The 23,611-nt window shown below is 36.7% G+C and overlaps 1 protein-coding gene across 2 annotated transcripts in view; it reads left to right on the forward strand.

The window, feature by feature from the left end:
• dpyda (dihydropyrimidine dehydrogenase a) overlaps positions 1-23,611 on the forward strand; it is a 168,626-nt gene that overhangs the window by 131,209 nt on the left and 13,806 nt on the right. For both annotated transcript variants that reach the window (XM_081352581.1, XM_081352582.1), the window contains one exon: positions 10,289-10,431. In XM_081352581.1, coding sequence (XP_081208707.1) covers positions 10,289-10,431 — 143 coding nt within the window. The remainder of the gene's footprint in view (positions 1-10,288; positions 10,432-23,611) is intronic.

Raw genomic sequence — 23,611 nt, forward strand, 5'->3', positions numbered from 1 at the left:
AAAACATATTTTTCTCACTGAATGAATGGCAAAGACTAATGATGCTTTAGAAAAACAAACACTGTACTGAAAACCACCCAAACTTTGAGAAATCCAACATGAAATATTCATCCAAAATTCAATTTCTCTACTTCTCAGACAAAACATGGTCCTTGTTATTGTAGTGTTTTACGGTACAGTGGAGTGTATTACAGTACAGTGCTACTGTTGTCTACAATAGGAATAGTTTGAGTATTTGTGTTAGCATTTGTATTACTACAGTGTGCCGGTACTTGGATTCGTAACTCTTGGTTTAGAGGTATAGTTCAACAGACTGCAGTGTAGTTTAGTGTAGTTTGTGTTCATACAGTGAGTACATTGTAAGCTGCTTCATAACTAGCTTTCTGCAAGATACTCATAATTTAAAGTACAGTAGTTCCGTACAGTCAAGCTCCATTTTTATTTTTATTTTGGAAGTATGACTGATTATTTTTTTTCTTAGCTTTTATTTTATCTCATTTTTTTTTAATTGTATTATTTTATACTGGTCTGTGTTTACTTATTGCTACAGCTCACTTGTGTTTTTCTCAACAAATAATTTGATTAATAAATCGTCATATCATGCGTTCTCACATCATTTATTTAATTAACATTTTTAATTGGAAAGCCTATTTGTATAGTATAGTATAGTATAGTATAGTATTTTATATTCCCACACAGCCACAAAACATAAAAAGAAGTTATGTTGTTGGGCTTGAATTTTAAGGCCTCGTTCAATCTTTGGTCCCGCTGACCTACCAAACTAAAGTTTTTTTAAACAACCCTCACTTTTTGCAAGTCAAATTTTCCATTTAATGGATTTTAGATTCACTCCAGAGTGTCTGTATGTGGCTTGTAGCGACTGACAATTAAAAGTGCTCTGGGAGGTTCCTTTCAATAGCTGAGCTGAGCGCTGAGACGTGTGTACGTGTGTGTGTTTGTGTGAGTATTGACCTTTCTGAGAGTGCATTAGCACAGTGTCATGGAGTGGGTGGAATCAGGGCCCCTTTGAGAGCTGCAGGATGTGGCCATGGATGTGTTTGCCTGTCTGCCTACCATTTTCATAGAGAGAGAGAGAGAGAGAATGTATCACTCGGTTGTTCCCATGAGATACCCTCACTGTGTAAGTTATGCCCCTCTACTACTTTTTCACTTCTTTTAAAGGGATAGTTCAATCAAAAAATGAATACGCTGTCATTGTTTACTCACCCGTAGGCTATGTTGTTCCAAACCTTTCTGCCTTCTGTGGAAATCAAATTTTTTAAAGGATATCCTGACAATTCATTCCAAAATAATGAATAAGTGAATGAGGACTGAAGCCACCAAGCTTTAAAATGACCCACCAAAAAAGTGCGATTAAAGTATCATAAAACGGGTCTGTACGGCAAACAATTCTAACAAGTTCGGTTTACTTAAAGGGATAGTTCATCCTAAAATGAAAATTAAGTCATCATTTACTCACCCTGGTGTTGTTCTAATGCAGTGTGCCGTTCCTTTTTTTTTTTTTTTTTGACCACAACTGGAGACATTTTTTAAAAAAAAAAGGCCCGCTAAGCACTCGTCCATTTAAATGGCAGTGAATAGCTTTTCAAGCTTTTAAAAAACTATTACAGAGTGGTCCCATGCAACACGTGTCTCATATTCCAAGCGTTCTGGCGAATGCGATAGGGTTTGGTGAAAGACAAACCAAAATTAAATGTATTATTTAGCAAAAATCCTGACCGTGGCCATTGGTCTTCTGTGCTCGACTGCGCATTCATGAGACTCTGTTGGCGCTACATTAAATAATATTATTCTCAACGTGGATTTTCAAGTAAACTGAACTTGGCATGTTCATGAGAGAAGTACAAGCAATGTCCGATTTGTGAATGAATCATCCTTTGGCGTCGGACCTGTTGCCAAACCGATCCGAATGATTTGTTCATGAATCTAATTGTTTTGGTTCTCTAGTTTAACTTAAATGGATAGTTCACCCAAAAATGAAAGTTCTGTCATTAATTACTCACCCTCACGTCGTTGTAAACCCATAAGACTTTCGTTCATCTTCAGAACACAAATGAAGATCTTTTTGATGAAATCTGAGAACTTTCTGTATGTGAATATAAAAGCCATCTATTCATCATATAAAACGATCGAGTCTCTTCTGAAAACTTGGACTAAACCGCTCAATTCATATGGATTAGTTTAACGATCTCATTATGAACTTTTTGAAGCATCAAATTGGTATTTGTGTAGCTGTCTATGAAGGGACAGAAAACTCTCAGATTTCATAAAAAAAATCTTCATTTGTGTTCCGAAGATGAACGAAAGTCTTACGGGTTTAGAACGACATGAGGGTGAGTAATTAAAAACAGAATTTTCATTTTTTGGTGAACTATCCCTTTAATGATGCAATGATTCAAAATGACTGAAAGCAGTTTACAGCTTACTGGAGGAGAATAGATTGTATTATGAATATGACTTAAATTTGGGTCTGTTTGTCATACGAAATTATCATGACTTCTCTTCTGAAGTCATATTCATAATATAATATATTCTCCTCCAGTAAGTCATATTATCGCACAAGTCATATGGTCCTGGTTTCACAGAGAGGGCTTAGATTAAGCCAGGATTAGGTTTTAGTTCAATTAAGACATTTAAGTAGCTTTTATAAATGTGCCTTGGAAGACATATTACTGGTGTGCATCTTGAGACAAAACAATGTCACTGAAATATTTTGAGATCTGTCAGTGCAAGTTGCTTTCAGTTAAAACATCTTAAACATGTATTTTAGTCTGGGACTAGGCTTAAGCCTTGTCTGTGAAACCAGGGAATGGATTACTTGTACTGTATAAAACCTTAATGGTGTTTTTGTCATTTTGGAGCCTGACGGTCTTTATTCACTGTCTTTTACTATGTTGAAAAGAGTAGATTCATATGGATTTGGAAGGGTGATTTTCCTTCAACGTTTTATGTATCACTAAGATTTTATTCCTTCAACCCTCAGAGAAAACACACCTGTGCATTGGTTTCTAACCCCTGGAGCTCCAATCTCACCTCATCCTTTCCCAACATACCCATAATGCCTCATTCTACGTGCCTGTGGTGGTGATTGCCATGCTGAAGGTAACAGAAGCGTGATCTTTCTGTAATGACAGTGAGAGAACGCCGCTCGTCTCCCGGCACGTTTGAGCGCCGCGGTCACCCGCTGTACGTTCAGCCACATTACCGTCAAATGCAAAAGCTCACACTCTGAGTACACACTGTTTTAGTTTACTAGTTAAACAATCCTCCGAGAGTTTCGACACAGATGCGGTGCTGCATAAAGAAGAAATACAGTCCCAGTTCTGAGGCTGTGGTTCTCGCTCAGGTCATAAATGCATCGTCTATGTGAGAGGGGCTCTTGGGAAATATGTTGAGTTTTGTTTGCTTGTGTTTTTCTTTTTGCTTTTTTTGTATTTGCATCTAGCTAGATCAGTGCATTACCTCCTGCTTGGTGCGTACGGAGCGGAGGTGAGATGGTAAAGATGCAGGGAGCTCTCGGCTGTTTAATTCGTGGCCTGCCGTGTTGGACAGAGCACGGTACAGTAGGTCTGATTAATTAAACTTGCCTTGCTCAGGACGGATTTCTCACCGCTGTCAAGATTTCAATTTTATGTTAAATATTCTCTAAAGGGCAGGCCCTTAAATCTTATGGGCGGAGAGCGGCAGTGGGCTGTGAACATAACCATAGGCTAACTGCTAATGATAAGAACATGCACCAGAAAAGGCATCTATAACACACTCGCTGAATTAGATTGTCAATCACTCTTGTGTCCATCTACCTAGTAAAGGACAGTCAAACATGAGCTTGAGACTTTGATATCAGCGTGTCAGTATTCAGTGCATAAATAGATGTCTTATTCATTATAAACGAATTAATGTGTTAGGTTAAATGAAGTAGCTTAAAGGGTTATAACGTGTTACTAAAGGGAATATATTAAATATAATAAATAATGATACATACACTACCATTCAAAAGTGTTTTTTGGTAAGACTTTACTATAAGGTTCATTAGTTAAAGGTGCAGTCCGTAACTTTTTTGAGCAAGTACATAACCAGCCAGTGTTCGAAACTATCTGCTTGCCGTAGCTCGATTCAAAACGGTAAGCTTGTAATAAGGTTTTTGATTCCAGTGGTACTGGTGGATTTCCACGGGAAATCCGAGCATGTCTTTGCGTCATTACGTCACATCTGTACACATAAAGAAATTGTCCAGGCTAGTGGGCTATATTGCGTGTGAGGATGTTGGAGGTGGAGATTTATAGCCTTTTCTCACAGCACTTGATATAATTAAACTTATTTACTAAGAACATAAGAATAGAACCTTCATATATTTGTGAAAACCATGATAAAAATTTTTTTAACAGCATTTATTTAAAATGTATATTTTTGTAACAATGTATTGTACATTACATATACTATGATACCAAGTCTGAAAGACTGACATCATGTTTAAAATCTGGGTTTCAAAATCTAATTTAAACCTGGAAATAAAAGTTTTAAGATATTGAAAACTTTTGAACTAGGAAACATGAACATTTAGCGGTATCTGCAAAAGAGCTTTTTTTTTTTTTAGCTTTTTTTAGTCAGTGATCGATAAATATATCTTTGTGATTTATTAATGCAGCAGCGTAAGTGATTTCAGTGCATGCTTTGTCCTCATTTGCATCATAATTGGATTAGTATTAAGTAGGTGGGAAATTTAGAACAGGTTACAGTACATGACTTTGCACATCTAAAAGTAATAATGAGTAGTTTAAGCGTTAATTACAGCACATCATCCGCCCCCATACCTTACTTTGTGAGCTGGTTTTTATAATTACAAAAACCTGCTTTGATTAGATGTAACAACGGTGTATTAACCTGTACCGTAACTTTTCAGATATCTGCAACATGATGTTGTTAAGATCGGTTAAATAATAAGGGTTGTGTTCTTATTCTACGCAACCTGTACAGGGTGTGTAATGCAGGCATTCAAGCCATGAATAAATATATGTTAAACAGGCTATGATGTTATGTAACATCTGCTTCTATTTGATACATTTAATGTCGTCCTTACGCATCCCAGTTAGTTGAACAATGTATAATCGTCTGCCAAATGCATGCATTTATTTGTGAAGCGCAATCATATTTAAAATAAAAACAAATAATGCTGAAAAAAATGATTTGAAGGGAAAAGGCATTTGGGTGGGGGGTTCACACTGCAAGTTCAACAGTAATACGAGAATTTAATATTGGGTATCTTACATTTTAGATGCAATATGGCAAATTATTTTGTCTGTTTTTGTGTGAATGTGAGAATGGTTACAAAAGAAAAGCTTTGAAACCACCTCCGGCATTATCATTATCTTTTAAAAGTAATGTGTTGCAATATTGTATAGCTCCCTATAAAAGTAACTAGTTTCGTTACTTAGTTACTTTATTATGGAAAGTAATGTGTTGCGTTAGGTTTGCTATCTTCCAGGCGTTTTTTTTTTTTTTCTTTCTTTTTTTACTGAGAACTTAACAACTATGAACATGCTTCTTCATTTTCTTTTAAAAACACATTGAGAATATTATTATATTCTTACCATTCCTGACACGGGGTTAGTCTGTTCCCATGTGCGCATTAGTGCACGTCTAAGTGGCAATGTTATAGAGAAGAGAGAGAATTTTAATTCAGTTGTTTAAAAAAAAATTAAGCTAATTAATTCAACTGAAAAGTAATGTGAAATATTTATGTGTAAATGTATGTGTTAAGTTACTCATTACATCAAAGTAGTAATCTGATTACATAATGCACATAGCTTTTCATGCGTCCAGCACAGTCCATTATATACAAAAGCCATTGTACCTTGAAGCAAAGGTATGCTTGATTGTTGTGGTTGTAGAGTAGAGTGTGCCATGTGTTTTTTTGGTCCTTTTCCCATTCATTAATCATTATTTGAGTGAGTTTCTCAGCTGTAGGAGGCGATGTGCTTTGTCAGTGTCTAAAGCCAGCAGTGGTGATGTGAAAGGAGGCATTTGTGCTGAGGTCGTCACACACTTCACAATGTGCAGTGGCCTTAACTGACCACAGACGCCCAGCATTCTGACCAGATCTCTGAATTATGCATCAGTCCCTTCCTGCCCACTAGATAGTACACAATGATAACAGAAACAGTTTCCATAGTGTCACACACCATGTAGTATGCTTTAAGGAGCGCTCTGCCTTTGCAGGTTCATAAACACATAAAAAAATAAAATAAAATAAACTGTATCTATTTTGCATTATTGTAACCTGCATCGAGGTGAATTCCTTAATGATCTTGACTTGGGATGTAATGTGTCAGCCGATGTTTTTGAGGCTGGCGGCGATGGCTTCGTGCCCCTCACCGTTTTCAGCAGATTCTGGCACGTTACTTTGTTTAATCGGATAATTGTATAAATGTAATGCCATCATTTCATCAAAGAGAAAAGGTGAACTGATGACATTTTCTCAAATGTCAGAGTTATCTTAAGTCTTTTATTACATCACATTTAAACGAGGACACACATTCGCCATCTCCTGATGCTATTATTGTAACATACAATCAGGCATTCATAGAAATTGCTTATTATACTAATGTGACTGTCAGGAAAGACAGCGGATGGGTCCGTCAGGGTGATTAGATGTGGGGTTCGTGTGGCCAAATAAACCAGAATTATAATTTTGAACTAGATTTTTACATTTTATGAAGAAGATGTAGTTATTGTCTGTGCAAAATCTCTCACACTGTATGTTGTTGTGACAGACAACTATTGTAGTTGTCCAGTCCGGGTCTGTTCGCACTGCAAAGTGTTCTTGATCTGTATTTTGTCTAGTTTTCTATTAAATTTTTTTGAACATCCTTAAAACAAGATCAGTTTAATTGTATTTATTTATTTTATTCATTTTCATTCAAATTATATTCAAAGAATATATTTTGTTCTGAGAAAATACATGCAAATTGTTTTTTTCCCTCTTAAAACCAGTCACAATTTGTGAGGTTTTATTTGTGACATTTTTCTAAATTAAAGTTGTTTATTTAGATATTTTACCAGAAAACAAGACAAAAATGCTGATTTATTTTTTGCTTAGTATCTTGTTGCTAAGTGGTTTTGGCATGTTGCTATATGGTTTCCAGTGGCAGAAAATTATCCCATAATTTGCTCACCCTAAAGCCATCCTAGGTATATACCCTGGCTCTTCCAAGCTTTATAATGGGAGTGAATGGTACCTTAGATTTTGAAGCCCAAAAAAGCACATCATCCATCATAAAAGTAATCCATACTGCTCCAGGGGGTTAATAAAGGCCTTCTGGCAACCCCCAGCCTAGCGCTGCCAGTGATGCTAGTGATAATGATTTCTAGTGTTCTGGGTGGTTTCTTACAAGTCAAACAAGTCCACACTTAAGTAAGTTTATATGGTATTCTACTGTTTCTCTAGATGGGGCTGTGGTCCCACCTGCAGTGAAACTATGTTCTCTACACTTACAACATGGTATAATAAATGATCTGTGGGGTATTTTGAGCTGAAACTTCAAAAACACATTCTGGGGACACCTGAGACTGAGAAAGGGGCATAATAGGTCCTCTTTAAATAATTAAAGTAGCATTTATATATATATATATATAGTGCAAACAGTGTGTGTTTAATACTTAGAGTTAGAGGTCTGTTCAAATCCCCAACTCAAAGAATGACCGACAGTAATATTGAAGCATCACTTGCCTTTGCAAATTCCATCAATTATGGAAATCTGAATATAAATATATATATGGAACACGAATATTTATGGCAAACCCGGTGGAGCTCGGCCGTTCTCTGTGAGCATTACCCATTAGTCATTAACACAGTATGGTAATGATGGGTGTGCATGTTTGACGTCTCCACCATGCCTTCAAGCTCCTGCTTTTCATCTCTTTCTCCGTGACTTCTAATTCCTCTCACATCTGATTCCACATTTCAGTTTCATCACCAAAATACAGATGTGTGCAACCTTTCTGTCAATAGCTTATGTTCTTTTGAAACAAATGAACAGCTCTTTTATATTTCCTCAGCTTCAATTACCATTCCCAGCATTCTCTGTGTATGTGTGTGTGTGTACGCTTGAGGGAGTTAGACAGGATGTTCATTATCATACCATAGGTCAGGTCTGTGTGTATTTCCCTAATTGCCTCTCCTTGTACGTGATTTTTTTTTCTCCTATTGCCTTTCTTCTTCTTGTTTGATGATGCCAAATTCCAGGCCTCAGTGTCCTGCCTGATTCCTCCGTACATCCGTCTGTGCTCAGAATTATTCATCGGAATAGCAGGTGTGACGTGCAGCGTTTTAGCAAGCGCCTCGGACTCACCAGAGATGGGAAGCTTTCTTGCCGCCAACTCCCCCCCCCCCCCATCCCACAAACACAGACCCTCTAGTGACCCGACGACGGTTTCTGCAAGACTAACCATGACAACACGCCACACAACATGCTTCCACATCATATGGAAACAATGAGGCTTGTTGTTTCCCAAAAAGAAAACGAGGGTCGTGAAGGAGTTTGACGCCATCTGTCAATCTTTCAACGCCCTCCCCTGCTCCTTTTTTATTTCTTTTTTGTCCATCAGAGTCTCATAAAAGCAATTTTTTTCCCCCATGTGTTTGTAAACAGCTCCGGGGTGACAGGGTTCTACCTGTGGAGAGGCTGCAGTCGCTGAGAGTAGCTCATCCATTTCTAATGCAATTAGAGGTGTCAGTATCTCCTCCTGAGAAGCTCTTCCTGCGTGGCCACTGAATATGGGTCCTCCTTCCATTTAAATCCGCTGGATTAGATTTGAGTGTCAGCTGGCAGACCTGCTAAGTGTCCCCTGACTAAGTAGACTGAAATGTGTGTCAGTATATTATTTTCATTGGCTTGCGCACAGAATGTTGTTGCAAAAAGATGAATCGACTGTCTCGGATGTTTCTCTGAAAATTCAGTAACACGTTTAAGGGCCCGTTCACACCAAGGATGATAGCTATAAAAATATAATTCTAAAAATCGCAAAAAATATAAAAGAATAGTCCACACCACAACTATAACGCTAAAGTTTTCTGCACTCACTTGGCTTTTGAAGATAAGTGTTTGTTCAAATCCTTAATCCTTACTAGGAGCAGGAGCAGTAGATATTTTGGAAGAATTTGATGAGAAATGTTTCAGATCGTACTGAAATCTGACTTTAAAATGCAAATTTTTGTGTCTCAGGCTCAGCAAATCTGACCACTTTTTTGAGACAGTTTTTAGATTTATTAGAAGCTCTAGAGAAAGATACATATATTGCTTGTGTCGTTTTCTCGGGATAAAAATCTGAGAATCAAGAGACATCAGTAAAAGTCTTTGTATTCTTTCCATTTAATCTCATTGCTGCTGTCTAGGGGAGATGTTAATAGGGTATTTTTTGTGGAAACACATAATATCCCTTATTTATGTTATGTAGGATGAATGTGCATCCTGTGTTTGAATCAATTTGCTGCTTTTTCACATGTTCTGTAATATACGTGGAAATGCCGCCATTAACTTTACATGCTGCTTCAGAGAAGATCGACTGAGACGGTGTTCCTTTAACGCGAGTCCTCCGTATCATTAATAAGGGTCATTTAGCGTGTGGTAGAGAGCGCTGGCCCGCGCTCTTTGTCTTTAGTGACACCAGCGCCAAATGAGGAGAGACAATGTCTCCCACTGATCAATGAAGGGAAAAAATGCTGCCAGTGAAATGAAGTTAAATCTAATGTGATAAACGGCCCCGTCTGTCAGCGGGATCAGATCAGAGGTTTTAATTTTATTCAAGACATTGCGGCTCAGGTAAATAAATAAAGGGTGTAATGTAAGGAGGCACCGCGCTCCCTTGAGAATCTCAGCCTGAAATTTTAGAGGATGAGATGCCATTTAACGAAGATAATTTATATCTGCTGTAGTCCTTCCACCTGAGATCCGAGATCTTCACACTGGACATTATTTTTATTTTTATTTATTTTTTCACCTCCTAGCATCTTCATAATAGAGCAGTAGATTCTGTATAGAAACTCTATGTACATAATCATTGTATCTCCTTCTGTAAACATATGCTAAGAAACATTTGGGTATTAAAAGGCTCGGGGGAATTGTGTCTCAAGGATGTATCTCAAGCTGTCTAGTATGGCAGCTCGAGCACCTTAGAGCCTAAGCCTCTCGCCAAATCCAAAGATTGGACCTGACTGAAATATATTTATTTATTTTTATTATATATATATTTTTTGCTTGCATCTGTGCAGGAAATGCCATTCGGCCCATCGCATTGCGAGCAGTGTCCGCTATAGCGAAAGCTCTGCCTGGTTTTCCCATTCTGGCCACCGGGGGCATCGACTCTGCAGAGTCCGGATTGCAGTTCCTCCATGCAGGAGCCACAGTGTTACAGGTAAGTGATAGAAGCTGCATCCAAAATCACATACTCTAAGTAATAAGTAATTACTTTTCCACCGCTAAAACGTATGTTCTATATAGTATAAATGTGTGTAGTATGAATGGACTACATTTGCCATGTTGTCATGTGACCCACCAGTGTTAGTTGCACTTTTTCCCATTCATAAATCCTCTCTCATGGCCTCATGGGATAGTAAACTGTCCATCGTATGCACACTTCAGAAATTCGTCTAAATTAATTAGTCATCTTGGTACTCTTTGCCTAGTCTTTTACGAGTACTATGAATTCTGACATACCACTCTTGTCACATACCGTTTTCGTCTACTACATAGTAAGGAAGTATGGCGATTTCAGATGAAGCCAGAGTCTCTGTCCAAGACAGTGTGGAGTATTAGATCAGGCTGTTATATATTAGCACTTTATTCAAATTAAACAAAAATGCTGTGTAGTGGGCTGAAAAACCAATCACTTGGTATAATAAGAGCAGTTTTATTTTTTGGGGAAAGTATCCATGTACTTTTACAAATATGAAGTCAAATATTATCTAATGATGATTTTATATTATTAAGACCACCATAAAAGATCAAACAGGACAAAAATACTGATAAAATTGCAGTAATGCTATATGCTAATGCTATGTAATGTTATTTTGAACGTAATAAGCAGTTTCAACAATGTCAATTAAATGGGTTTGTGGCAAGCAGGATGAGGCAGAGGGCCGTGAGAGGTCCTATTATGCCCTTTTATGAAGTCTTGATTTTGTTATTGGGGTGTATTAGAATATGCTTTCATGCTTGATTGATCAAAAAACATTATTTTTCACATATTTTACATTATTACAGCTCCTCTCTCTTTAGTTCTGGTTTCGATGAAGCCCCTGCTTTCCGAAATACGAAATGTGCTGTTATTGGTTAGCTGGCCCAGTGTGTTGTGATTGGTAGCGCTTAGCGTGTGTTTCGGGAAATGTCCCACCCCTCCATAACCGCGAGTTCTGCTCTAGTGTAAATATAAAGGATGGTGGCAATTTCGAACCCAATTCAGACCCTGACAATGTTAACAAACAAGAGGAGCATCCAGAACGGCATTTCAAGCACACGGATTTCACAGAACGTTTCAGAGTGGTATGTTTTTCTTGTACATTATAGGTACAATGTTATCCACCATTTAATCATGATATTTGTCGGAAAACTATGGTTATACAAACAGTAATCGGTCACAAAAACATGGTTCATTTTTCTAAGGGGCGGTGAACAACCTTACAAAAGTGAGAGTTTACAAAAGCTGTAGTAAACAACACTATAACAACACTAATGTTGGCTAGCAGGCGAGCGTAGCAACAACATAAAACTTCTAATTAGAACAGTTAATAGAAAACACAACTACAAATAATAAGACATACTTACAAGTTATCATCCACAAACAACAGATTGTCCCGACAAAGTAGAATCTGTTCCATTTCAGGAGAAGTTTTCGTGTGTAGCCTTCATCGTGGTTCTGGAAGCTGTTCTTCGTAAAATGTGCAGCACACAGATAAACTTCGGGATTATAATGTTCAGGAACAGTGTTTAAAATCAATTTTAACCACTCTAAGCTCGTCAGCCAAATGAGGTGTGGACAAAACAGTGTATCTTTGACATATCAGCAGCTCATCCAGGCCTCGCCCTCATTTCTGTGTGTTCCGTGGGCAGGGATTATTTAAATGAGGAACATTATGACATAATAAATCCCGGAAAAATCGTGTTGTAGTCCAAACGAGCCGTTCATTGTAGTTCGTAGAAAGTGGATTCTGTTAAAATCCCCCTGTGGTGAAAATCAAGCTTTTAATGTTGTTTATGTGTCTACAGTATGTGGTGTTTTTCATATGCTTTAAGACAAACCATGTGCAAATTCATAAGTCAACACCATTGCTGAGTTATTTTCTCCTTAAAACTGCTGTGAACTAAAAGCGGTTTGAAATCGAGGTTTGAAAACTACCTTGCAACCAATCAGGTCAACGTGCGATCGTCAACGAGTGGATCTCTGAGCTGTGCGAGCGAGCGAGTGGAGGAGGGGCTAATTTGCAGATTCATAGAACCGTGTATACTAAATGAAGCAAGGGTGTAGAGTTACATTCAAGAATAATTTTTTTATAAGGAGAAAAAATGTTTAAATATGTAATTTTGGTGATCAAAGATGAGTTTTGAGGGATAAAATGATTGACTAAAGCGGAACTTTAAATAAAATATCTTCCTTTGGAGTAGACATTGAGCTTTGTAACCTTGCAGATCTTTTTTATGCTCAAACAGCAACATTACATACTAACCAAAGTTTAAAAAGTGAAAAAGCATAACAGGACCCCTTTAAGTTTGATCAAATGTTTAAAAAAAAAAAGTGTATTAATGCAATAAAGATACATATTGCACGTCTGATTTTTTATTTTAATTGTTTACTTTTATATGCAAGATTTTTCTCATTCACTTCAGTAGTGTTTTGCTTTATCATAGCTTTCATTAACATTAACAGACATTGTAATTTCATTAACAAACATTATAATTACTTCATAAAATACTTAATAGCTCATAGTACCACAGTGCTGCTCAAACTCATCATTAGAACCTGGTTTGTTGTGTGACGTCACCATAATTAATAATCTATGCAACTCAAGTCCAAATATGTTTCTAGTTTATGACACAATTTGTCATGGTGTGCATTGTGTGTGTGTGCATTGATACGCAATTACTTTTAATTGGTATCGTCAGCCCTGCATTTGTCTCAGCTGTATACAAAGTTTTAATTAGAAAACTTTGTTGTAAATGAGATACAGTATAGTTAAGCATAATATTTAGATTGCAGATTGAAAAGTGTTTCTAAACTCTCCACATCATGGCTTGCTTGTGTCTGGGGAGTAATCAAATAGAGAATCTGTATGCAAATTGAATCTCTATCTTTGAATAAATGCATTTACTATTTTTAAAGGTTGATTTAATGTTTCGGTAATGTCTTTCCCTCTCCTACCTGTTCAATGGGAACACTTGGGATCTGAAGAGCCTTTTTGCATTCAGACATTTGTCCTTTGAGTTAATATGAAAATTTAATTACAGAATAACTTGGGCTCTTAATAGAATCATAACGCTTTCGATTACAGATCCTCCGCTTTAAAAATTCGTAATTTGTATTTCATCTTACTCAATATAATCACTATTTGTGATGCTTTTCTTGCTTTGGAAATGTTCCTGCAAGTGATGAAAGAAAATGCTTTTTTTGTGTTAATATTTTGGGTTTAGTGGAGGATTAGTGTTGTGAATCGTGGGGTTTGGATCTGGAAGATGAGTTTGTCGAGAACACCCGCTGTGACGCGCGTCCTTTCAAACACATCAAAGAGTCTGACTGCTGAGAAACTGCATGCAACACACATCTGTGTGCTTCATCAGCACCGCCGAAAACTGATTCTGATTGCTGCTTCCTTTGCAGTGTTTTATCCTCAAGGATAAAACCCGCTCAACCGGGCCTGGCTTGGTTTCGTTCCCCGCACGCCTGCCGAATTCAGGTCAGGTCTGGGTCAATGGAGAACGAACCACCTTTTGGTTTAGGAACGGTAGCGGTTGAAAGAATGCGCTGTAATTCGAACTGTTGCAATCAGCGAGACTTGTAGTCAGAACTGAAGGGACTTGGAAGGACTGAATGGGAGAATCAGGCTCTTCAAAAGACACAAAACGTCTCAGTGTAAACACAAACGCTGTAGGCGCTCACGCTATTGTTTCTAAGCAGACACATCGATTCGACGGCGCATCAAAAGTATTCTCCCAAGAACAAATAATATAATGAAGTCCATTCATATCCTGTATTGATTTCTCCGGATCGAATAATGTTGAACCTGTGGAGTTTTGACTTCCCTTGGTTATTGAAGACGAGATATAGGGTACGTTGGAAGCGGAGCCTGATTTATCCCATTAACTAAGAAAACTGCAAAACCGTAAAGATAATCGTGTAGAGCTTCGGTGATACCTGCAGTCTTTCTGGTGTAAATGTCCCTAAAAGTCAAGAAAATGTGTGCAAAAAAAGACAAATCATTCCATTCAAATGATCCACGGCATCCTGGAGAACAGCAGATCCTTTATTAAAATCATAACTCAAAGTTCATGGCTGTGGTTCTTCCACATTCTGCACAGACTGTGGATGTCGCATACACCAGCAGTCTGTGTCGCTCTGATGCAGAGCTCAGATTAGCACTAGGATGTCTAGATTAGCTCTGAAAATATTTGTTTTAGAAAACCAGTTCGTTAGCATGCTTTATCCCCTTAAAAATGCTTGTTGAATCAACCCAATTTTACAATTGAGTGATGTACAAATGTTTTGCAGATTGTCCTGAATCATTTGAGAGAACTGGTTCAAAAGAATGATTCATTTGAAAATCGCAAGACTAATTTGAATTACAAAAAAAAGATTCAATTTTAGTTGCAAATACATCTTATTTTTATAAAACCCAAATAAGATGTGTTAGAAACATTGTAAAAATGCCTACCTGGTTGGTTTTCTGTTTGGCTTCCTAGTTTTTCCGCTCTTTTCCACCTTACTTTTAAATCGCTTATGAATGTCTATGCGGTCGTGCGCATTTGACTTTTTTTGGCAATTCGGTTGCTGCAATTGCTTGGATGGTGGTTTCATGATTATTCTTTATGATTATGTTTGCAGGTTCCCAATTAGCATTGGTTTTAAATCCAAAATATTGGCAAATAAAATAAGCACTTTTACATTTCTCTTTGAAACCAAATCTTCCGCCATCGTCTTGTTAGTCAGCTCGCCTCGCTCTCGTCACGTGATAAATGCCGCGGTTGCAATTGATGCAATTGCCGCGGTGGGCAAGTGATGTAATCGGTGTGCGGCTGAACACCGTGTAACACCGGTAACACCGACTAACGCAGCAAACCTAATGTCGATATAATGTGTTTTCACAAAAAAAAAATCCTGAAATCCTGACCAAACTGCAATGTTTTTGGTATGTTTGAGTTAGTTTTAAAGGTCCCGTATTATGCCCCTTTTCACAAGATGTAAAATAAGTCTCTGATGTCCCCAGAGTGTGTATGTGAAGTTTCAGCTCAAAATACCCAACAGATCATTTTTTACAGCATGTTTAAATTGTCATTTTTTGGGGCTCAGAAAAACGCGCTGTTTTAGTGTGTGCCCTTTAAATGCAAATAAGCTGCTGCTGGACGACACAGGGGGCGGAGCTTCATGAGCTCGCGACAATCTCTCAGGACAATTTCATCTCACGGAATGATGATAATATCAGAAATTCTCAGTAACGGTGTTCATTTCGAGTCGGACAATAATGCCTACAGAGTCAGAGTGCTGTATAGAGATGGAACAGGTATAGTTTAGTAGTTTAATTACGGTTATTATAACGTATTTGTCATCTGTTTGTATGGATACATTATTTATTAATAGCCTACAAGTCTGCTGTCTGAATGATGATCAAACATATACTGATGAGTTTAATAAAGTTTATTGTACATCACACAAAAGATGAAGCGTTAGTTTTACTTCAGAAAATCAGCGTAAGAGCTGAGTAAACACAGTAAGTTATTAGAAGTGCGCAAGTACATAAACGAATTTCGGTAGAGTTGAGGGAGCATTCCTGTGGGCGGAGGTTAGTCAAAAAACGGTTTTAATGACGTCATTAAAGAAGGAAGTTGAGGGATGTAGTCCAAACGGGCCATTCGATGTAGGCGACTTCTGTTAAATAAAATATCTCGCTTGGCATTGAACTTTGAGCTTTATAATTTTACAGATATTATTTATACTCTAACAACAACATTACACACTAACTAAAGTTTGAAACATGGGATCACGAAGAACGGGACCTTTAATATAGCATTTATTGAAACGTTAAAAAACAAACAAACAAAAAAAAAACTGTGAAAGCCTTAAGCTGCATTCAAAATCACACACTGTATAATGCTATATTTGGTTTGAAACTTTGTGACAGCTAAAAAAGTGTGTTCTATTTAGTATGAGTGTGTGTAGTATGAATGAAATTCTGACGTACTACATTTGCCTTGTTGTCATTGTCATCTGACATACTGTTGTGTCGCTTCACCATCATTCACAACTCCTCTCCCGTGGCCTCATGGGAAAGTAAAGTGTCCATTGTTTGCACACTTCAGAATCTCGCAGGAAGTAGGAGGTCATCCGGGTACTTTTTGCCTACTGTTTTTCGCTCACTATGCATTCGGACATTTGGTGTACTGTTTTTTGCTTACTATAAGTAAGAAAGTATTCGATTTTAAATGCAGCATTTGTGCTTATGGAATGTATGTTTGTCTTCAACGACACTGACTAAGTTCACCCAAAAAGAAAAATTCTTTCTTCTGCAGAACACAAAACATGTATATTGGAAAATATATACACTCTCAGAAAAAAAGGTACAAAAGCTGTCATTGTGACGGTACCTTTACAAAAAGTATGCCTTTGTACCTAAAGAGTGCGTATAAGTCCCTCAAAGTTACATATTGGTACCAAACGTGTACATATTAGTACCTAAATGGTACATATTAGAACCCTTTTGAAGGGTACTGTCCCAGTGACACCTTTTGTACCTTTTTTTCTGAGAGTGTACTGAGGTCCAAAAAACTGCTTTTGTGTTTCTCAGAAGACAGAAAGTCATGCAGGTTTGGAACAATATGAGGGTAAGTAAATAATGACAGAATTTCTTTGCCTTTAAATGCTTGTTCCTTTTTGTCTTGATTCAGATTACATAGCGTTATTTGACAAACCAGGCGAGCTAATAACCCACATCGCTGAAACGTTACTGGGTTTCTGCGAGCATGTACTTCATTCTACCGCAGCTAATGTGACCCCCTTGTCAATCGATACTCTTTAGTTGATTCATTACCAAATACATCGCTTTGCAATCACCCTGTAGGGGATCCGGGGCTCCTCATGGTGCCGTATTGACTTTCATGTGTGATGATAGTGTAAAAGTAACCTACCTGTGTTACTATTCAAGGAAAATCCAAAGATCTTGGAATGCTACTAGCTTAACACAGTCAAAATACTTTCATTTACTGAAGCAATGATGTCAAACGTTCACACTCACGGTGTTGTTGTAAAATGTAATGTCTGCTCCTTTAATAAGATTGGGCTGTTATGATAGATTTTCGCCTGTCATAATGAGACAGTAAAATAGCTGCATTTAGTGGCAGCTGTAGGAGATCAGGACAGCGTTTTCAAAGGGAGGTCTTTGGGGGCAATGGAGCAATATTTCACTAATGGCAGAGCTGGTTCAATCTTAATGATCCACACTGTAATTTGGGTCCTTCCCGGTGCATGTAAACAGTTGCGAGCAGCAATAAAGAGACCGTCATCAAGTAGTAAAAATGACTTGTGGCCAAGAAAGCATCAGGATTTTGTAATTTCGTTTCAAACTGCTAAATGTTTCCGTAGAGAGGGGTGTAAAACAAAAGATTTGTCTACAACAACACAAAGCGAGCTTTCATCAAGCAGCCTGGTTAGAGTCGACCTCAGAAACCACATTTTCACAATGTTGCCGTTTGCTTGCAGTTAGGTTAATATTCTAGTACAACATTCTAGATGTAAAATTCAGAATATGACATACTGTTTATGTATTTAGATAATTGTAGATCAGCTTGTTGATCATTTTTTATTTTCATATAGTCAAATAAAATGGTATGGAAACATTGTGAAAATACCTATCTTTTTGGTTTTCTTTAAAGTCCCCCTGTAGTCAATAATTGTATCCCTTAAAACTCATCTTTGATCATCAAAATGACATTAAAATTACATTCTTCTTACCTTTAAGGGTAAGTTCGGTATTTTACACTTAAAGCCCTGTTTACAGATCGTTTCTGATGAAATAGAACGGTTAAGATTAAAATTTGGACACATGCTGCTGTCCCAAGAATTTTAGGTTTCTTTCGCTTTCCCCAAAACCTCTAGAATGGGCGTATAGGTGCACTGGAACAGTACTTCATAAAACGCATTAAACTTTCGTTTACAAAGACGTGAAACTCACCGAGTGGTCAGGGGTGTTCACTGATATGCTCACAAAAAAATCGCTGCAAAAGATGCTTTCCAACAGGTGTTTTACCATTCGTTGTAAAACTGTGGACCTATTTTTCCAAACGTCTCACACCCGTAGATTCTTCCGTTGAGAGCTTGAATAATAGACACTCCAGCCCAGTTGGTGGCGATAATGCACCTTTGCCAATTGCAAGCAAACCGCTGGCATTTCATTGAATACACAGAAGAAGCAGAAGAAGAAGCGGTGGAGTAATACCGTACCTCACACAACAAATTCAATACAAGTCAATGGAGTTGGACAAAAACTACGATAAAACCTGTTGGAAAGCATCTTTTGCAGCGATTTTTGTGTGAGCATATCAGTGAACACCCCTGACCACTCGGTGAGTTTCACGTCTTTGTAAACGAAAGTTTAATGCGTTTTATGAAGGATTGTTCCAGTGCACCTATACACCCATTCTAGAGGTTTTGGGGAAAGCGAAAGAAACCTAAAATTCTCGGGACAGCAGCATGTGTCCAAATTTTAATCTTAACCGTTCTATTTCATCAGAAACGATCTGTAAACAGGGCTTTAAGTGTAAAATACCGAACTTATCCTTTAAAATAGCTTGATTATAACTCTACACCCCTTGCTTCATTTAGTATACGCGGAACCATGAATATGCTAATTATCCCCGCCTCCACTCACTCACACCAGCTCAGAGATCCACTGGTTGATGATCACACGTTGACCTGATTGGTTACAAGGTAGTTTGTGACCTCAGAAACACCAGCGATTTCAAACCGCGTTTTTGAGGTTCACTGCCGTTTTAAAGAGAAAATACTCAGCAATGGTGTTGACTTATGAATTTGTACATGGTTTGTCTTATAGCATATTAAAAACACCACATAGACATAAACAATATTAAAAACTTGATTTTCACCATGGGGACTTTAAGTAGCTTCAGAACGTCAATATAATGTGTTTGCTCTTAAAAAAAAACTGCAACGTTTTTGGAACATTTAATTTAGTTTTAAAATGCCATTTAAAGGATTTTATCATTTCGTTTCATATTGCTAAATGTTTCCGTAGAGAGGAAACAAATGATTTGTTAACAACATAGTGAGGTTTAACAAGCAGCAAGGTTAGATTCTGCCTCAGAAACCACAAAACGTTTTTACAATGTTGCTTTGGTTGTAGTTAAGTTGAATCTAGTACAACATTCTAGATGTGAAATATAAAAAATATTGTAGCCAGAACGTGATGTGCAAGGCACTGTAAAAAAAAGTACAATCAACTTATATGTTTAAGTAATTTCAACTTAAATTTCATTAAACTGGTTTTAAAAAATGAGTTGAATTTTGTATAACTTGTAAAAAAAAAGTAGAAAATTGCTTAACTTATTTTGATGAGTTAAAGCAATGTACAAACATGTTGGCATAACATTTTGATCATATAAGTTTTTACAGTGTGTATTTGAAGACAAAAAATGATCAGTACTACAAATTGGAGAAAAGTACATTTTAGTTGCAAATACAAATGTAATTATATACAACCAATAAAAAATAAAAATATTGGAAATGTTCTGAACAAACAGGATTTTTAAATAGCTTCAAAATGTCAAATTTTACTATGTAAGGAAAACCGGACTAAATTGCAATGTTTCCTGTATTTATTTAGGTTTTAAAATAACAAGCTTTACGTCAAAATTAAAATGCAGTGAAAATACTGTTGTTTGTTGACCGAATGTATGTTTATGCCAAAAATACAACAAGGCCATGTTGCAACGTTTATGAAATATGAAATAAATGATGACAGAATTTTAATTTATGGGTGACCTATCCCTTTAAATTCACATGAATTTTCAGTTGTGCGACCACACATAAAAAAAGAAACGAAAGAATGCTTATATCTGTAGAAAAAAAGGCTAAAGGTTGCATCCACTTGTTAGATACCAAACTAGACTGTATTGACTAAATATAGTCCTCTGGTTCAGTGGCTTGTGAAACGTATTTACTTCCAGTGACTTCCATAAAGATGCAGTCTTTTACCTGAAGCGCTAGACAAAATATCAGTTGCTCGTATTTTCCCGGTGTGTTGGTCAATCGGTGCGAATCAAAAAGGACAAGAGCTTCATGCATAGTCATTGTAACATTTGGAAGCCAAACTAAATCTCTTTGGGGGGGGGGGAGATGCACGGCTAAATGCCAGGATTTTATTGCAGGAAATAAAAGAGCAGACAGAAAGAGAGAGAGAGAGAAATAGAGCAAGATGAGGGTAGAGGGAGATGGAAAGAGCAGGAGCGCTGAATCTAAAAGCGTCTGAGATCTCAGAAGGAGTTGAAATCAATGCACCACCACAGTTTTCAGCGCAGATAAAAAGGACCTGCCGTCTCAATTGCCTGGAAACTACTTAGAAATTCTCACTTCAAATTTATTTCAGGACTCGGCCACATTAGCGCTAAATACTCCGGGTCAGGATAGCTTTGATGTTCTGCATCAAATGAAAAGCAATAATGGGCAGCGACTCACAGAGCAACAAGCCTTGGATTTTACGGCCTCATCAGACATAGGATCACGCCGTTTAGTTTTGTTTGCTCTTCTTTTAATCATAATGAATCATTTGTTAGCTCAAATCCCAGGTTTGCATCCCAGCTCACATACGTATCTATTCATAGTTTTTCTTTGATGAGCAACAGACCATCCTCCGTAGGATCACTGATCCTCACAAACCTGTTAAAACGGTGTCCAATTGACGTCGTCTGCTCTGTTAACTGCAATAATTACGAATCAATTGTTAAACTGCGGCAGGCATCGGTGGACTCGCGTATTTGTTGATGTTAAATCAAGGTGAAATGACATCGACCTGAATTGGCCTCGTTCAAAAAAACAAACATTCGTTTGTGATGTGTAGATACGAACTGTGGCATATGCGGGGAGAGAAACAAGTTTTATGCAAATTAGAATTCTAATGAAAACATATCTCCCAGAGATGCGTTAGCCAGGGTAAATGCCTCCATTTTCTCAGCATGAGGTATGCCGCGTGGGATTTAATTTTTAAATATACAAATGACGAAGCACGGCCAATGATCTGCACCCCCCTCCCCCTGAGAAAGTCTTTCTTGTGACTGTGAGGAGGAGGGAATAGGGCTGGGAATTGTTAGGAATGTAATGATTTGGTTCCGATTCCACTTAACGATTTGGATTCCTTAACGATTCCATTTGCAGCCCCCTCCTTTCTCACTAAACAAAACATTGTAGTATGGAAACATTACTATTTTTTAAGTTTTTGAAGGAAGACTGCATTTATTTATTCAAAAGTACAGAAACATACAGTAATATTGTGAAATATTATTACAATTTAAAATAATGGTTTTCTATTTTAATATACTTTAAAATATAATTTCTTTTTCTGTCTTCAGTGTCACATGATCCTTCAGAAATCATTCTAATATGCTGATTTATTATCAATGTTGGAAACAGTTGTGCTGCTTAATATTTTTTGGGAATCTGTCATACCTTTTTCAGGATTCACTGGTGAATAAGAAGAGCAATTATTTAAAATAGATTTTTTTTTCTAACAATATAAATCTTTACTATCATTTTTTATCAATTTAACATATCTTTGCTGAATAAAAGTATTCATTTCTTTCAAAAAAATAAGTAAGAAAAAAAAATCTGACCCCAAACTTTTGCACGGTAGTGTATGTTGTTACAAAAGATTTCTATTTTAAAGAAACGCTGTTCTCTTTTAACTTTTATTCATCAAAGAATCCTGAAAAAATTTTAGCATATTAGAATGATTTCTGAAGGATCATGTGACACTGAAGACTGAAAAGTAATAATGCTGAAAATTCAGCTTTGCATCACAGAAATAAATTATATTTTAAATTATATTAAAATTGAAAACCATTCTTTTAAACTGAAATAATATTTTGCAATATTACAGTTTTTTTCTGTATTTTTGATCAAATAAATGCAGGCTTGATGAGCAGAAGAGACTTTTTTCAAAAACAATAAAAATAGTAATGAAACTTTTGAAAGTCACTATATAGGGCTTTCGATTTAACACGCGTTAAAATAAGTTTGCACCCATACCAGACCTAGTACTTCTTACTTCTCACTGCGCAAAAGAGCCTAAAGAATGCAGTTAGCATGGCCCTAAAATTCAAGATATCACAGCAAAAATGCAAGTTTTTATCTCATAGAGGCCTATACACTACCGTTCACAAGTTTGGGGTCAGTAAGAATTTTTTTTTTTTTTTAAGAAGTTAAAGAAATTAACACTTTTATTCATCAAGGACACATTAAATTGATCAAAAGTGGCAGTAAAGACATTTATAATGTTACAAAAGATTCTATTTTTGGATAAATTATGTTCTTTTGAACTTTCTATTCATCAAAGAATCCTGAAAAATAAAATGTATGGCGGTTTTCACAGAAATATGAACTGTTTTCAACATTGATAATAATCATAAATGTTTCTTGAGCATCAAATCATCATATTAGAATGATTTCTAAAGGATCATGTGACACTGAAGACTGGAGTAATGATGCTGAAATTTCAGCTTTGCATCACAGGAATAAATTACATTTTACTATATATTCACATAGAAAACAGCTGATTTACATTGGAATAATATTTCAAAATTTTTACTGTATTTTTAATCAAATAAATGCAGCTTTGGTGAGTAGGAGAGACTCTTTTAAAAATATTAAAAAATCTTAGCGACCCCAAACTTGTGAACGGCAGTGTATATGATATGATATGATATGATATGAGGATATATGATATGATATGATATATGTTATGTTATGTTGTGTTATGTTGTGTTATGTTATGTTATGTTATGTTATGTTATGTTATGTTATGTTATGTTATGTTATGTTATGTTATGTTATGTTTTGATATGATATGATATGATATGATATGATATGATATGATATAGTTAAGCAGTCTATGGTATTTTAGTGCGCTTTTTCATCTGCTTCGATGGAGGACTGCAGACGTTCAAGAACTGTTAAAGGAATGAAAATCAATCAAAAAAATTGAACTGGCTATGAATAAGAACCTTTTATCAAACCCAATCCTAAAACTAGAAGCGAGATATCAGATACAAACTCCGAGAGAGTCGAGATCCAAAGGTCTACGTGTCGAGTCTGGAACCAGCTGTGA

The sequence above is a fragment of the Scardinius erythrophthalmus genome, assembly GCF_964197995.2.
Source record: "Scardinius erythrophthalmus genome assembly, chromosome: 22".
In the NCBI taxonomy this organism is placed as follows: domain Eukaryota; kingdom Metazoa; phylum Chordata; class Actinopteri; order Cypriniformes; family Leuciscidae; genus Scardinius; species Scardinius erythrophthalmus.